We start from the raw sequence: 16,190 nt of genomic DNA on the forward strand, positions 1-16,190 counted from the left end.
TGCCCGGCGGGTGCTTGCTGGATGGACATGCACCTCCGGATGGTGTGGACATGCCCCATCGCATCTTGCAGCTCCTAAGATGCAGGTCGTCCTCATCCCACGAGCTCGCCTATTTCTGTTCTTTTTAACGTGTTCCTGCATTATTGGAGAGGTTCTTAAATTTAATACGAAGGAAAACACTGTCACAATGACATTCTAGATTTCGAGAGGATATATAATACTTCTGAGATATCTAAGATAATGGACCCAAAGAATGGAAATGATTTAGTTAAAATAGTAAATTTGTGTCTCTCTACTGTTTTACTAGGTGGATGTGCAAGTCAGAGAAACGGTGAAACTCCTGTTTTCCGAAGATCAGCAAGGCGGCTCTCTGGAACAGCTGCTACAGAGGTTCTCGTCGCAGTGTGTGAGCAGAGGCGACTTGCACACGATGCTGCGAGACCTGGAGCTGCAGATCCTGAGGAACGTCACCCACCACATTTCCGTGACCAAGCGGCTCCCAGCCTCGGAAGTCGTGGTGTCTGCTGTGAGCGAGGCGGGGGCGTCTGGAATAACAGAGGCGGTGAGTCGGCGGCAAGAAATGCTTACAGTCCATTCTCTGCTGAGACTGAAGACCTCGCTGTGAGGCGTGGATGTTGATGTGTTGTTTTAAGAGTGGTCTGGCTGGGGTATGCTTAGCTGACATAAGTGAGATGGGATGTGCCTGGGCAGTGTGCCGTGTATGGAGGGGCACCTGTGCGGTGAGCTTCAGCTCTTGCTATCGATGTCATTACTGAGCTGCCTCTTGGGAGTTCTTTATACTTTGTGAATCTTTTTGTCCGAAAGAGCCCATCTGCTTGTGTGGTGGCCACACCTTCTGAAGTTCCATGAAAATGTTTCTGTGTATTAGTCTGTTCTCATGCTGCTAATAAAGACATACCCAGGACTGGGCAATTTAGAAAGGATGATTGACAGTTCCACATGGCTGGGAAAGCCTCACAATCATGGGGGAAGGTGAACAAGGAGCAAAGTCATGTCTTACATGGCGGCAGGCAAGAGAGCATGTGCAAGGGAACTCCCTTTATAAAACCATCAGATCTCATGAGACACTATCAGGAGAACAGCATGGGAGAAACCCCACCCCCAGGACTCAGTTTCCCCACCTAGTCTCCACCACAGTGTGGGAATTATGGGAGCTGCAATTCAAGGCCATGACTCGGTTCCCCCAACCCAGTCCCCACCACAGCGTGGGAATTAGGGGAGCTGCAATTCAAGGCCATGACTCGGTTCCCCCCACCCAGTCCCTACCACAGTGTGGGAATTACGGGAGCTGCAATTCAAGGCCATGACTTGGTTCCCCCATCTAGTCTCTACCACAATGTGGGAATTATGGGAGCTGCAATTCAAGGCCATGACTTGGTTCCTCCCACCCATTCCCTACCACAGCATGGGAATTAGGGGAGCTGCAATTCAAGGCCGTGACTTGGTTCCCCCCACCCAGTCCCCACCACAGCATGGGAATTAGGGGAGCTGCAATTCAAGGCCATGACTCGGTTCCTCCCACCCAGTCCCTACCACAGCGTGGGAATTACGGGAGCTGCAATTCAAGGCCATGACTCGGTTCCCCCATCTAGTCCCCACCACAATGTGGGAATTATGGGAACTGCAATTCAAGGCCATGACTCGGTTCCTCCTACCCAGTCCCCACCACAGCATGGCAATTAGGGGAGCTGCAATTCAAGGTGAGACTTGGTCAGGGACACAGCCAAACCATGTCACTCAGTAATACCTAAATTCCCAGAATTTCCTGTGTTCCAGGCTTGAAGTCTCATCTTTCCTTTATTCATGTTTTATGGCGTCTGGGGGATTTTTCTGGTTCAAAGATTGATGGCGGCCATGACTGAGCCCTGGGGGAAGAGACCTCGTGCCGTCCCATCTCCATCCTATGGCCTTGGGAGTTAGGTACAGGACTGGAGTGTGGAGTTACTTCTCTCATGCCTAGGATCCCCTACATAGGTTCCATTGAGAAAATGCTCTTGGCCGGGCGCGGTGGCTCACGCCTGTAATCCCAGCACTTTGGGAGGCCGAGGCGGGTGGATCATGAGGCCAGGAGATCGAGACCATCCTGGCTAACACGGTGAAACCCCGTCTCTACTACAAAATACAAAACATTTGCCGGGCGCGGTGGCGGGCGCCTGTAGTCCCAGCTACTCGGGAGGCTGAGGCAGGAGAATGGCGTGAACCCGGGAGGCAGAGCTTGCAGTGAGCCGAGATCGCGCCACTGCACTCCAGAATGGGCGACAGAGCCAGACTCCGTCTCAAAAAAAAAAAAAAAAAAAAAAAAAAAAAATGCTCTAATGTAAGTGTCTGGTCCTCATCTATGGCACTAAAACCCAAGTCTCTCCTCTCCTGTTCTGGTGTTTGGTGGTCTGTCCTCGTGTCTGTCCAGCAAGCACGTGCCATCGTGAACAACGCCTTGAAGCTGTATTCCCAAGATAAGACTGGGATGGTGGACTTTGCTCTGGAATCTGGTGGTGAGTAAACAGACGTTCAGATTACTAAGTGAGATGGTCACCTGTTAGCAGGGTTGTGCACTGGAGAGGCTGTTGCTGCCCCACGTCCAGCAGTAAAGACTCCTAACGTTTACACATCTGAGAAAAGGCATGTGATTCTGGGCATGTCCCTGGTGTTCTTTCTTGCTGGCCAGTTGTGTTTGGGGGGCACAGGTTCTCCCCTGGAAGGGCTGGGGGTGCATGCTTGTGCCTAAGTCAAGGTTCACAGCACAGAAAGTTTGGTCGACTTCACTCTCTCCTGTGCTGTGATCGGGGATTGTTCAGTGCCTTCAGGAGAGACTCAGCAGTGACCACACAGCTCTCCCCGAGGGTGTCCATTCAGCAGCAAGACAGACCGGGAGCAGGAGCAGGCTAAGCAAATGGAATGATGGGGGCAGTGTTTCAGGACCTCAGAGAAATACAAAGGCCGCTGTGGTCAGGGTCTGGGAAACCCTGCAGGGGAACAAGCCTAGGCCAGACCTCTTGGGGCAGATGCATTTGAAAATCAGAATCGCAGCTGAGGAAAGTCTTGGGGTCCACACAGCCCCTCCATGGGGAGTGGGGCAGCACACCTGGATCAGACACGAGCATTTCCGAAAGAACCAGGAGAGGAGAGCTAGACCTGCTTCACGTCTGCTCAGGGAAGGTTTGCACCACACGTGTTATGGAAATCGAAATCTTGGTTTTCTGAAGGTTTGTGGTTTTTGTTTTTTTTTTTTTTTTTGAGACAGAGTCTTGCTCTGTTGCCCAGGCTGGAGTGCAGTGGCGCGATCTCGGCTCACTCCCAAGCTCTGCCTCCCGGGTTCACGCCATTCTCCTGCCTCAGCCTCCCGAGTAGCTGGGACTACAGGCGCCCGCCACCACGCCCTGCTATTTTTTTGTATTTTTAGTAGAGACGGGGTTTCACCATGTTAGCCAGGATGGTCTCAATCTCCTGAGCTTGTGATCTGCACGCCTCAGCCTCCCAAAGTGCTGGGATTACAGGCATGAGCCACCACGCCCAGCCTTTCTGAAGTTTTTAAATGTAGGATTTGCAAATGTGGGCTGGGAGACTCACATTATCACTCAGAATATGCTGAGTTCAGTACACGTTAGTGCGTGGAGGGACTGGAGAGTCTGCAGAGCAGGAGGGATTTCTAAAACCCACGATGGTGTAGGGCTGGGTAGGGACTCTGCCGCGTGGTTGTGCAGGAACCTGATCCCATTAGTACGGGAGCAGCTGGGTTTGAGTTCAGTCATTTGCCACCCCGTGGGTTCTTCCTGTGGTGGCTGCAGACTGAAGTCATAGTAACAATGGCCAGATTCTTCCAAATGGTAGATGTCAACAAGGCTACTGGCTTGATCAGTGTGTGTGTGTGTTTAAAGTGACCTTTTTAGAATATTAAGTGCTTTTAGTTATATATTTTGAAATTCAGTGATTTAGGAAGAAATTATTTTCCATTAAGAGGCATCAATTGACATGAACCATACAGTTTGAGCCGAGATGTCATTTATTCTTAAAACTCTAGTTAATCCTAACAGGTTTCTGTGTACCTCAGAACATTGGTAATCCTGAGAAGGCTGCACTGAAGGTTCTGATACTGAAGAAAACATTGATTGGCACTTTGTGAGTTAGACGGAGAACAGGATTTTTAAAAAGATAATTCAGTGGTTTGGAAATTCGGGTCTTAATCAGCTACATTAAAATCCCCTGGTTTTCCTGGTTAAAGCATCAGTTTCTGGCCGGGCACGGTGGCTCACACCTGGAATCCCAGCACTTTGGGAGGCCAAGGCGGGCGCGGATCACGAGATCAGGAGATCGAGACCATCCTGGCCAACACGGTGAAACCCCATGTCTACTAAAAATAAAAAAAAACTAGCCGGGCGAGGTGGCGGCGCCTGTAGTCCTAGCTACTCGGGAGGCTGAGGCAGGAGAATGGCATGAACCTGGGAGGCGGAGCTTGCAGTGAGCCGAGATCATGTCACTGCACTCCAGCCTGGGGACAGAGTGAGAAAAAAACAAAAACCATCAGTTTCTGCCTCTCCGGCCCGTGGTTCACCAGCGCCAGGGCCCCTGGAGTGCCGCCCTTCTGAGCTTGCCCTTGCTGCCTGGTGTTGCGTGCTGCCTTCAGGGCCAGCTTGGTTTTTGTTTCTTGGGGGTTTTTTGTCCTGCTATGACAACAACATTCTGCCTGCCCTATTTCCTATTGAGGGCCAAGCTGGACTTGTTTTTTATGCTTCCTCTTATTATTGAGATGTAATTCACACAAAAATTCACCATTTTAAAATGTACAGCTCTGTGGTTATTAGCATATTCACAGTGCAGCCATCACCACTGCCTCACCCCAAAATCTTTCTGACCCCCGCTAGGAAACCCTGTACCTGCCAGCAGTCATCCTCACGGCCCCAGCCTTTTCACTGTGATTGGTAATTACTGTGACGGAAGGTCTGCTCTTCAGGGCCTGAAAGCTCACCTGCCAGGTGACACCAGGCTCAGTTGTGTGCTTTATTCTTCATTGAGAAAAACCAAGGAAAGTTCATTCAGAGTAGCTATCTCTCTAGCAGTAGTGGGGGAAGGCCAGTATTGTAAGAATTTCCCAATTTCAGTAAGTAAAAATTCTGTATCCTAAAGCAGTTGTAAACTCTTAACACTCAATTTGAGAAAGGACAATTAAGAAAAGGACTGGTCTAAAAGTAGGAGGTTCTTTCTATATGTAAAAACTTGAGAAGTTTGGCCGGGCGCGGTGGCTCATGCCTGTAATCCCAGTACTTTGGGAGGCCGAGGCGGGCGGATCACAAGGTCAGGAGATCGAGACCACGGTGAAACCCCGTCTCTACTAAAAATACAAAAAATGAGCCGGGCGCAGTGGCGGGCGCCTGTAGTCCCAGCTACTCGGGAGGCTGGGGCAGGAGAATGGCGTGAACCCAGGAGGCGGAGCTTGCAGTGAGCCAGGATCGCGCCACTGCACTCCAGCTTGGGCGACAGAGCGAGACTCCGTCTCAAAAAAAAGAAAAAAAAAAAAAAAAAACTTGAGAAGTTTAAAAACACTTTTTTTAACCCTAAAATATTTATTAGCTGGTATTAGATAACATTCTTTGTCATTTTCAAACTTACGTATTTTAATGGGTTCTTAACTAATTACCTATTTTTTTAGTTTTTGTGGATACATAGGTGCATATATTTATGGGGTGTGTAAGATGTTCTGATACAGGCCTGCAATGTGAAGTAAGCACATCATGGAAAACGGGGTACCCATCCCCTCCAGCATTTATCCTTTGAGTTACAAACAATTCAGTTATACTCTAAGTTATTTAAAAATGCACAGTTAGGCCGGTGCAGGGGCTCACTGCACTTTGGGAGGCCGAGGCAGGCGGATCACCTGAGGTCGGGAGTTTGAGACCACCCTGACCAACATGGAGAAACCCCGTCTCTACCAAAAAGATACAAAAAAATTATCCGGGTGTGGTGGGCGCCTGTAATCCCAGCTACTCGGGAGGCTGAGGCAGGAGAATCGCTTGAACCCAGGAGGCAGAGGTTGCAGTGAGCCAAGATCGTACCATTGCACTCTAGCCTGGACAACAAGTGAAACTTCATCTCAAAAAAAAAAAAAAAAAAGCACAATTAAGTTATTCACTGTAGTCACCCTGTTCTGCTATCATACAGTAGGTCTTATGCATTCATTTTTCTTAGAGACAAAGAGTCTCTGTTGCCCAGGCTGGAGTGCAGTGGTGCAGTCTCGGCTCACCACAACCTCTGCCTCCCAATTTCAAGCAATTCTCCTGCCTCGGCCTCCTGAGTAGCTGGGACTACAGGGGCACAGCACCACGTCTGGCTAATTTTTGTATTTTTAGTAGAGATGGGGTTTGTCCCTGTTGGTCAGGCTGGTCTGGAACTCCTGACCTCAGGTGATCTGCCCGCCTTGGCCTCCCAAAGTGCTGGGATTACAGGCGTGAGCCACTGCACTCTGCCTCATTCTCTTTCTTTCTTTCTTTTTTTTTTTTGACCCATTAACCATTCCCACTTTCCCCAAGCCCCAACTCCCCTTCCCAGTCCCTGGTACCACCCTTCTACTGTCTCTGTCCATGAGTTCAACGGTTTTGGTTTTTAGATCCCACAAATAAGTAAGAACATGGGATGTTTGTCTTTCTATGCCTGGCTTATTTCACTTAACATAAAGACCTCTGGTATCCATCCATGTTGCAAATGACAAGCCTTTTTTTTTTTTTTTTTTTTTTTTTTGAGGTGTAGTCTTGCTCTGTCACCCAGGCTGGAGTCAGTGACGTGATCTTGGCTCATTCCCAGTTCAAGCAATTCTCCTGCCTCAGCCTCCCAAGTAACTGGGATTACAGGCGCCCGTCACCATGCCTGGCTAATTTGTGTATTTTTAGTAGAGATGGGGTTTCACCATGTTGGCCAGGCTGGTCTGGAACTCCTGACCTCAAGTGATCCATCTGCCTCATCCTCCCAAAGTGCTGGGATTACAGGTGTGAGCCACTGCGCCTGGCCTGCTCTCATTGATTTTTATGACTGAGTAGTACTCCATTGTGTTTATGCAACCCATTCATCTGTTAGTGGACATTTAGGTTGCTTCCAGATGTTAGTCATGGTAAACAAGTAGTGCTGCACCAAAGATAGAAGTGTGGATCTCCCTACGATAGACGGCCCTCCTTTCTGTTGGGTATGTACCTCGGAGTGGCATTGCTGGGTCATATGGTAGCTCTGTTGTGGGTTTTCTGAGGGACCTCCGAACCGCTCTCCATGGTGGTTGTACTAGTCTCCATTCCCAGCAACAGTGCGTGTGGATTCCTTTCTCCGTGTCCTCACCAGCATTTGTTACTGCCTGTCTCTAGGATAGAAGCCATTTTAACGGCGGGGAGAGGAAATCTCATTGCAGCTTTTACTTGCATTTCTCTATCAGTGACGTTGAGCACTTTTCTTGAAAACATTCTGAGTAAATCCTTAAGAGGTGCAATACTATTGCTTCCAAAATGGTGGAACTGGGCCCTGAGACTGATCTGAACTTTGCTTTAAGGTGGCAGCATCCTGAGTACTCGCTGTTCTGAAACGTACGAAACCAAAACGGCCCTGATGAGTCTGTTTGGGATCCCGCTGTGGTACTTCTCGCAGTCCCCACGCGTGGTCATCCAGGTGAGTGGCCACCGGTGGCCGGAGCTGCTCTTCAGCATGGGCTCTGTTAGTGTTCACAGGTCGTACGTCCCCAGCCTGGCAGAACTTCGTGAGATGAACATGTCTGTGGAACTGGTACCGCAAGCAGCAGCAGCGTTCCCACACCGAGGAGTCCCCGTGTAGCCTCCACGCTACACGTCTGTTGGCTTGGGTTTAGTGTCGCAAAGATGGGACCGTGTGGCACATGCTGGTCCCGTCAGCCTTCCTCCCTCCCTCTTTTGGGTGGTCCAGCCATGGTGGTGTGAGTGGCAACTGTTCCTGCTCAGGGCTGTGGGTCTTCCGTCACGAGAGTGTCAGCTGTGCTTTCTCGGGTGTTGAGAGAGAATAGGTGGGGAGGCCCTTGCTGTCTGGCCTCGGTGTAGGCCTTTACCCCCCGTCTCCCAGGCCTTCACCCCCCGTCTCCTGGACGTTCTGCTGTCGTCCTTATTGTGTACTGCTTTTCTGTGGCTTCGTTTAATACTTTATACTATTGACTGTACAAGTTTAAAGCACTAAAGGATGGAGAATTTAAACAGATAGATCTATTTTGCCTCAGTACTCAAATCCTGCCTAATATTCATGACATGTTTTGAAGAAAAGTCCAGTAATTCCTTGTATGTGGAACAATGCCAAGACAGCTTTCACTTGGAAAACACAAGTCCAGCCTGAAAGAATTCATGACATGCCCGTGACCTGAAGTTGAAGGTCCTGCGGGACTGTCGTCGTCATGATCTCGTCCCCAGGCCACCCCGGTGGAAGTGTCAGGTCGGCGGGACTGTTTGGCTTTCTGTGGCCATCAGCAGCACACAGACTCACCAGCACTTTGCTCCCGAGGGCGCAGCCGGGAGCCCGCCTCACTGCAGGCAGATGCAGCCTCTGCTGCCGTGAAGCCACACAGCCCTGCGCTTGGCATGCAGCTGGTTTTTCCGTGCCAGCTCGTGAGCGCCACCGGCACAGTCTGTGTCACCCGGCAGGGCCGACAGGTTTCCTGCATGGGGTTGCCACGGTGTTCCTGCATGGCGGTTCTCCTGCTCCTGGCCGTAACCTCCTCCTCAGCGGGCTTGGTGATCCTGACCCTTCCAGAGGAGCTCACTGGCCCGCAGCGTCATCAGCGTGATGCTGGTGGGGATCTGGGGGTGAGAGTGCAGTGTGGCTTCAGTGTCTCAGAGACTGAGGGAGAGGGTGGAGCTCAGCCCTCCCTGGCACAGTTCTCTCTCGGCAGGAACTGCACGTCCCTGGAGGGGCAGACTTCATATAAACCACCGTCACTGTGATGGGACTGGACCACGAAGCTGTCGGCTCCTGGGAAGTAAAGAGAACGTTTACAGAACGTAGGGACAGCAGATGGAAGGGACCACAGTGGAGCCTCGCCAGAGGGTCTCTCCAGACCTTTGGGCGAGGGCGTGGCCCAGCTCACTGCACGTCGGGGAAGTTGCTGTGGTGCCACACCGAGGAATGTGCCAGCATGCTGGGAAAGCCCGTGCACAGCAGGGTGACTCACCAGGCGTTTGGCTGCAGCACTCCCAAGAGGGGAACCAGGGAACCTCAGTGTCCCTCCAGCACCCTGAGCTGGCAAGGGCTAGGCTCTGCGCTGGCAAAGGGAGAGCAGTTCAAGGCTCAGCTCCATCTTCACAGCGCAGCAGAAGGGTGGCTTGGGGGCTGAGGGGCAGTAAATGCACAGCTGGCATAGAGGAGAAGCCGGCGGGTACGTGCCCATTGTTCACCGTCTCGTCTAAACATGAACTAACGTGTGTGTCATTCTCACACACCGAAGGCAGGCTGCCTGCACGGCGGCCTTCTCCATTGCACACAGCAGCATGACTGCCTGGACACAGCATCTGCAGCTTCTCAGCCAGTCCCTGTGTGTGCCTGGGGACGTCGCGCTGTGAGGCGTGCTCTCGGTCGCATCTGCATCCTGCAGTTCTGTCCCTGCACCTGGAGGTGGAGGTGCGACTGCAGGCCAGAGACAGATGTGTGCACAGTGGGCTGACCTCGCCAAGCTGCGCTTCTGGGGCTGCACGCCGCACCGTGGCCGGCGGTGAGAATGTGCATCTCCCCAGGGCGTCAGCGGCAGACTCTGTTAGACCCTTGATTTGATGTTGGTCGGATAGGGGGCAGTGGTGGTTCCCTGTGATGTTGTCCCTTCTTGCTGTGCAGGGTGGAGGGCATCTTCCCACGACCGAGGACCACTGACGTTCACCTTTTCTTTGAAGTATGTTGTATGTCTCACCCATTTTTCTTTAAGGTTCTGGTCATTTTAACTTTTATACAACATACAGGCTGGAGATAATGGCCCTTTGAGGAGTGAATTACAAATGTTTTTCCCAGCTTATCTTTGGATTTTGCTCATGGCAGTTTCTACCATGTAAAAATTATTTTTAGCTCAGTATAATCAGCCTTTCCTCTTACTGCTTCTAAGTGGGTAAGAGCATGCTCACACTCCGAGTCCTCATGTTTTTCCTTTCCTCAGCCTGACATTTACCCCGGTAACTGCTGGGCATTTAAAGGCTCCCAGGGGTACCTGGTGGTGAGGCTCTCCATGATGATCCACCCAGCCGCCTTCACTCTGGAGCACATTCCTAAGACGCTGTCGCCAACAGGCAACATCAGCAGCGCCCCCAAGGACTTCGCCGTCTATGTGAGTGCATGTGGCTGCCTCTCCTCCTTCCACACCTTCCTGGGAGTTCCCACAGATGAAAGCAAGTGACGTGAGCGCACTGGGGACGGCTGCCTCCGGCCGCCCTCTCTCAGCAGATTCAGTGTTGAGGGGAACATTCTAGTGTTTTTCCAGGGAGGGTAACTTAGAAATGGCATATTACCTGATGTCCACTTTACGTGCAGTACTACACTGACCAAGGCAGACACACCTAAGGATTTTGCTGTTCGCTGCCTTTGCCAGGTTGCCTGTGACAGGTGTTCGGGCAACTGGGTGACATGGGAGCAGCTAACTGACAAGAGGACTGCCATGATCCCAGCCCCAGAAAAACCCACCATTAATACTGTGATACTTTCTGGTTTCTTCCCCATGCCTTTTAAAGAATACAGTTGAGTCTGTAATCCCAGCACTTTGGGAGGCCAAGATAGGCGGATCACCTGAAGTCAGGAGTTCGAGACCAGCCTAGCCAACATGGTAAAACCTGGTCTCTACTAAAATATACCAAAAAAAAAAAAAAAAAAAAAAAAAAAAAAGCCAGGCATGGTGGTGCACGCCTGTAATCCCAGATACTTGGGAGGCTGAGGCAGAAGAATCACTTGATCTAGGAGGCGGAGGTTGCTTTGAGCTGAGATCGTACCACTGCACTCCAGCCTGGGCAACAGAGTGAGACCCTGTCTTAAAAAAAAAAAAAAAATTACAGTTCAAACAGTAGTGTTTATGAACCTTTAAAATTTTCATAAAACATTTCATAAAAGTATTACTGCCCTTAAAAAAAAATTGGCCAGGCGTGGTGGCTCACGCCTGTAATCCCAGCACTTTGAGAGGCCGAGGCAGGTGGATCACCTAAAGTTGGGAGTTTGAGACCACCTTGGTCATCATGGTGAAACCCATCTCTATTAAAAATACAAAAATTAGCCGGGCATGGTGCGTGCCTGTCATCCCAGCTACTCAGGAGTCCGAGGCATGAAAGTCACTTGAACTTGGGAGGCAGAGGCTGCAGTGAGCCAAGATTGAGCCACTACACTCCAGTCTGGGCAACAGAGCGAGACTGTGTCGCAAAAGGAAAAAAAAAAAAGGAAATTGTATTACAAGCGTTTTTCCGGGGCAGTTAGACTTTATGGCCATCCTCAAGTAGCGTCAATCCTCCGTGTTTATCTGGCCGGTTCTCCTCTCGCTGAGTATTTCTTCCCCTTTTCTGCTTCCCTGTGTAACTGCCGCTCCTTTACACCTTCATAATCCCCATGGACAAGACACTCACAAGTGGCGTCACGGTTTCAGAGGCCAGCAGCATGTTTTACGGCCAAGTCAGTGCACTGTGTTACTAGCGTTTTCTTTTTCTTTTTCTTTTTTTTGAGATGGACTTTCATCTTGTTGCCCAGGCTGAAATGCAGTGGCGTGATAACTCACCACAACCTCTGCCTCCTGGGTTCAAGCGATTCTCCTGCCTCAGCCTCCCGAGTAGCTGGGACTACAGGCCACGCCACCACGCCTGGCTATTTGTATTTTTTTTTTTTTTTGAGACAGAGTCTCACTCTGTTGCCCAGGCTGGAGTGCAGTGGCGCAATCTCAGCTCACTGCAAGCTCCGCCTCCCAGGTTCACGCCATTCTCCTGCCTCAGCCTCCCGAGTAGCTGGCACTACAGGTGCCCACCACCTCGCCCGGCTAATTTTTTTGTATTTTTAGTAGAGACGGGGTTTCACCGTGTTAGCCAGGACGGTCTCGATCTCCTGACCTCATGATCCGCTCGTCTCAGCCTCTCAAAGTGCTGAGATTACAGGCGTGAGCCACCGCACCCAGCCCTGTATTTTTATTTCACTGGTGATTATCAGAGGCAGTAATTACTCACTCGCTGGAATTTCTTTAGATCTAGGGAGCTGGAACTCCCTAGAAAGTCCTTTCCCATTTCAAAAGAGATATGCAAATAGTCCCCTGTATCTTCTGCTAGTTTTCTGACTCTGGTAAAATACAACATAAAGCTTACCATTTTAATAAGTGCACAGTCCAGTGACGTTAAGTCCAGTCACACTGTCGTGCTGCCATCACCACTATCATCTCCAGAGCTGCTCCATCTTCTAGTCTGAATCTCTATCCCCACTGAGCCCTGACTCCCCACACCCCAGCTTGGCCCAGCACCCCCTTCTGCCTGCTCTCCTGCTGGAGTCGGTCTTCTGTGGCCCCTCCTCCCACTAGTGAGGCCTCGTCTCCCCAGGCTCAGCAGGTGCTCCAGAGCTTCCACTGTGCAGAGGGCAGCAGCTGAGCATGGTCTGTGCATCGGGCGGGGTCACTTCTCTGACACACATGAGTGTGTCCTGTTTTGGCCACAGTTTTCCTAATGTGTATAATGGGGGGAATCGTGCTGACCTCAGGACGTGTCATGGGTTATGTGAAGCCCTCAACAAAACATACCCCTTCCTTCCAGGGAAGGCCTCATGACTGTGCCGTGGAGGAGTGACTTTCTCTAACTAAGTGGAGGGAAACGGTCCTGTTTGCTCAGTGTTAGCTGTGGAAGGGAACAGTCCTCTCTGCTCAGTGTTACTTTTCCATTAGTTCATGATTGTATGGTCTCGATTTCAGGGATTAGAAAATGAGTATCAGGAAGAAGGGCAGCTTCTGGGACAGTTCACGTATGATCAGGACGGGGAGTCGCTCCAGATGTTCCAGGCCCTGGTAAGAACCGGGACTTGCACTGCCCTGGGGTCTCTTGAGTCCCACAGCCTCTCGTGACAGCAGGGCCCAGCCGGCATCAACAGACTGGAAAGCAGCGTGAGGACCAGCCTTTGAAAAACGTTAACCTGCGTTTCCTGGCTCTGCATTAATGAGCCTTTCCGTGGCTAATAGAGTTCTCAGTTTTACCCGTGCTTCATGCCCCGTGATACATTACTTACAAGGATCATATTAAAGAGTTAACTTCCGGCTGGGCATGGTGGTTCACGCCTGTAATCCCAGTACTGTGGGAGGCTGGGGCGAGTAGATCACGAGGTCAGGAGTTCAAGATCAGCCTGACTGACCAACATGGTGAAACCCCATGTCTACTAAAAATACAAAAATTAGCTGGGCGTGGTGGCACGTGCCTGTAATCCCAGCTACTCGGGAGGCTGAGGTAGGAGAATCGTTTGAAACCGGGAGGCAGAGGTTGGCTGAGATCGCGCCATTGCACTCCAGCCTGGGTGACAGGGCAAGACTCTGTCTCAACAACAACAACAAAAGGTTAATTTCCAATTTAGCTGCTTCCTGTCAGACGTCATATTTGGGGAAGTGATTGGGCTTGGGGTTATAAATACGAAATACATGTTTTGTTTTGTTTTTTCCTCCTTGATTTCAGAAAACACCCGACGACAGAGTTTTCCAAATAGTGGAACTTCGGATTTTTTCTAACTGGGGCCATCCTGAGTACACCTGTCTGTATCGGTTCAGAGTTCATGGCGAACCTGTCAAGTGAAGACAGTACTCATTATTTTTGTACATTTTTGTATATACTGGGACAGCCTGAAACACTGGAATCCTTCGTGGACGAGGGCATATACACTGATGGGACAGTGCCACTCCTTCAATAAACGTGGCTGCTGGCCAGGGACTAGAGCGTGTGACGGGCGCCCTGGCACCACCTGTTGGGTGCTCACTGACTGCATGTGCAGAGGGGTCAGCAGCAGGGGAAGCGTGTTGAACACGTGTCTCAGACGCTCCTTGTTTTTAATGGGAAGTTCTTTGTATTTGCATTTCCTTGACAACAGGAGCAAAGCAGAGGAAGCTGAGAGTCTGGCGTGTTCTTGACGCTTTGGTCTTGAGCCTTGCACTGGCTCTTCTAAAGGACTTTTGGAGGGCAGATAATTTCATCTGTTAAATCCAACACACATTTCTTTCAGGGAAAAACAATGTCACCAAATTTTCAGAGTTCTAAACTCCTTTCCTTCAAGCCGGGATTTTCCTTTATTCAGCACCAGTACGTACTAAGTCTCCAGATGGGGAAATGACTAAAATGGGTTTTTCTGCTTTGTTTGCTCTACTTCTGAGAAAGGTTTCCAGTCTGGACTCGCTGTACCAATATCCGTGGTGGAATATGGGAGCGTTTCATTCTCCTTGTAGGCTGAAGTCAGTCTGACTTGAAGGAGGCTGGTTTGGATCTAAGCAAACACCCAGATGGGGTTCTTTGGTCTCAGCAAGGCTTTTCCTGTTGGGATTCACAGTAAACAGAAACCCAGAAATCTCACCTTGGGTGTTTTCAGGGGTCGTTTTGAGTTTTGCTGAATAGGGAGCACGAGATACCCTGAGCCTTCCTCTCTTCACTGGTGGTGATCAGAGGAGCTGTCTGGTGTGTCAGGGTCGTGAAGCCGTTACATTTCAGGACGATCCTCTTTCCTTCAGCAGCACTTCTTACTGGCTCTGGCTGGAATCTGCCTTTTATCACAGCTGTCACCATTCTCACGTGATTCTCGTGAGACTCTCTGGTTATAATTACTATTTAATATTTAGACTGTTTTACTGAGCAGACTTTATAATAATGAGATATCTGCAAGGCACTTAAAGTGTTACAGATGTTTTACCTTAAGAATTATTTAAGTTGTGTTGGGTTAAGACAGTTTTCGGTGTACCGTAAATGTTGTGTTTTCAGAAAAAGACAAAACGATGGTGCTGACTGGTTTTCTGTATATTGCACAACAGTCCTCAAATCCACGAAACTATTCATACATCAAGCAGCATTTTTTTCACTCTCCTTAGAATTGGAACTATGCAGTTAAAGCGGATAAAATGTACAGATGTTTCATATATTACAGGTTACATATATAAATCAAAATTTCCTATATAAAACTGATTTGGGATTTGGGGTGGAAATATTTTGAATATTTATTTTTAAAGATGCAAGATAGGACTTTGTGCAATGTATTTTTGTAAATGCTTTTCAAAATATCTGTCTTTGGTAGTGCTGCTGCTGCTGCCACCAAATTGGTAAGATGCTATTAAGAGGTTTAAATAAAGAGTTTTAATTTTTAAAAGTTCATGGGATATAAACAGTATTTCTTTTCTCAGTTTATCTGTCTCTGCCCCTGGGATGTGGGGAGGGACTGGGTTTGCTGGCTGTTGTTGGCAAGCTCTGTGGCACAGCCTTTGAATGGTAACCTGTCCTCCAAGGCCTTGAGGCCTCAGGTGTGCTGGGCATCTCTTTCTGTAGGGCACCATTTCCACTTGGAAAACGGACTGAATTACAAGTTGCTTGATGGGCAGAACGTTAGGAGATGTGATGGCTTTCCTCAGGACACAGATTTCATCGCTGCTTCTGTAGCTGAAAGGCAGGTGCTGACACCAGGTCACAGGTGATAGCACACACACCACACTGTTTCGCACCTGGCTTTTCCCCAGTTACCAAGTGTGTCCCCTAAGAACCTTTTTTTTTTTTTTTTTTTTTTTAAACAGCTGTTTTTGTCCATTGTATGCACAGCTGGATCATGGTGACTCAAGCAGGGCCCAGCTTAAAGGCTTGTTTCCTCTTCTTTATTGTAAACAATGCTAACCTATAAGGTCGGAAGTCTAACGGAGTCTTCAGACCAAACCGCTTTCAAACCCCAATGCTTACAGCCAAGCTATTTCCAAACCCGCATGGCTAGGGCTGGGCCCCGGGTCCCGTTTCTAACTCTCTGCCTGGGGTTGGACCCCGTTTCCGCCGCCTGACGGGGCTGGAAGCTCTAGGCCGACCCAGTCCCCCCTTCGAGCAGGGCCCGACCCCTGGGGAGTGACTGTCCGTCAACCCAGGCACAGCCGCAGGTCCCCAGCCACGGCCAGGGAAGGACCACAGGTGGCTTTTCGAAGAGGAGGAAGGCAGCTCAGCTATCCTAAAAGGTTTTTTTGTTTGGAGACACAGTCT

At 49.8% G+C, this 16,190-nt stretch overlaps 2 protein-coding genes across 26 annotated transcripts in view; one reads left to right on the forward strand and one right to left on the reverse strand.

The window, feature by feature from the left end:
* Positions 1–15,325, forward strand: part of SUN1 (Sad1 and UNC84 domain containing 1) — a 160,355-nt gene extending 145,030 nt beyond the window's left edge. For all 25 annotated transcript variants that reach the window (XM_050784200.1, XM_050784220.1, XM_050784206.1 and 22 more), the window contains 6 exons: positions 308–562; positions 2,429–2,513; positions 7,544–7,659; positions 10,148–10,315; positions 12,908–13,000; positions 13,656–15,325. In XM_050784200.1, the coding sequence (XP_050640157.1) occupies positions 308–562; positions 2,429–2,513; positions 7,544–7,659; positions 10,148–10,315; positions 12,908–13,000; positions 13,656–13,772 (834 nt within the window). In that variant the 3' untranslated portion in view covers positions 13,773–15,325. The remainder of the gene's footprint in view (positions 1–307; positions 563–2,428; positions 2,514–7,543; positions 7,660–10,147; positions 10,316–12,907; positions 13,001–13,655) is intronic.
* The window catches only part of PRKAR1B (protein kinase cAMP-dependent type I regulatory subunit beta), a 329,737-nt gene that overhangs the window by 312,245 nt on the left and 1,302 nt on the right, over positions 1–16,190 (reverse strand). The gene's annotated exons all lie outside the window — the stretch shown is intronic.

This window comes from Macaca thibetana, chromosome 3 (assembly GCF_024542745.1).
Source record: "Macaca thibetana thibetana isolate TM-01 chromosome 3, ASM2454274v1, whole genome shotgun sequence".
NCBI lineage: Eukaryota > Metazoa > Chordata > Mammalia > Primates > Cercopithecidae > Macaca > Macaca thibetana.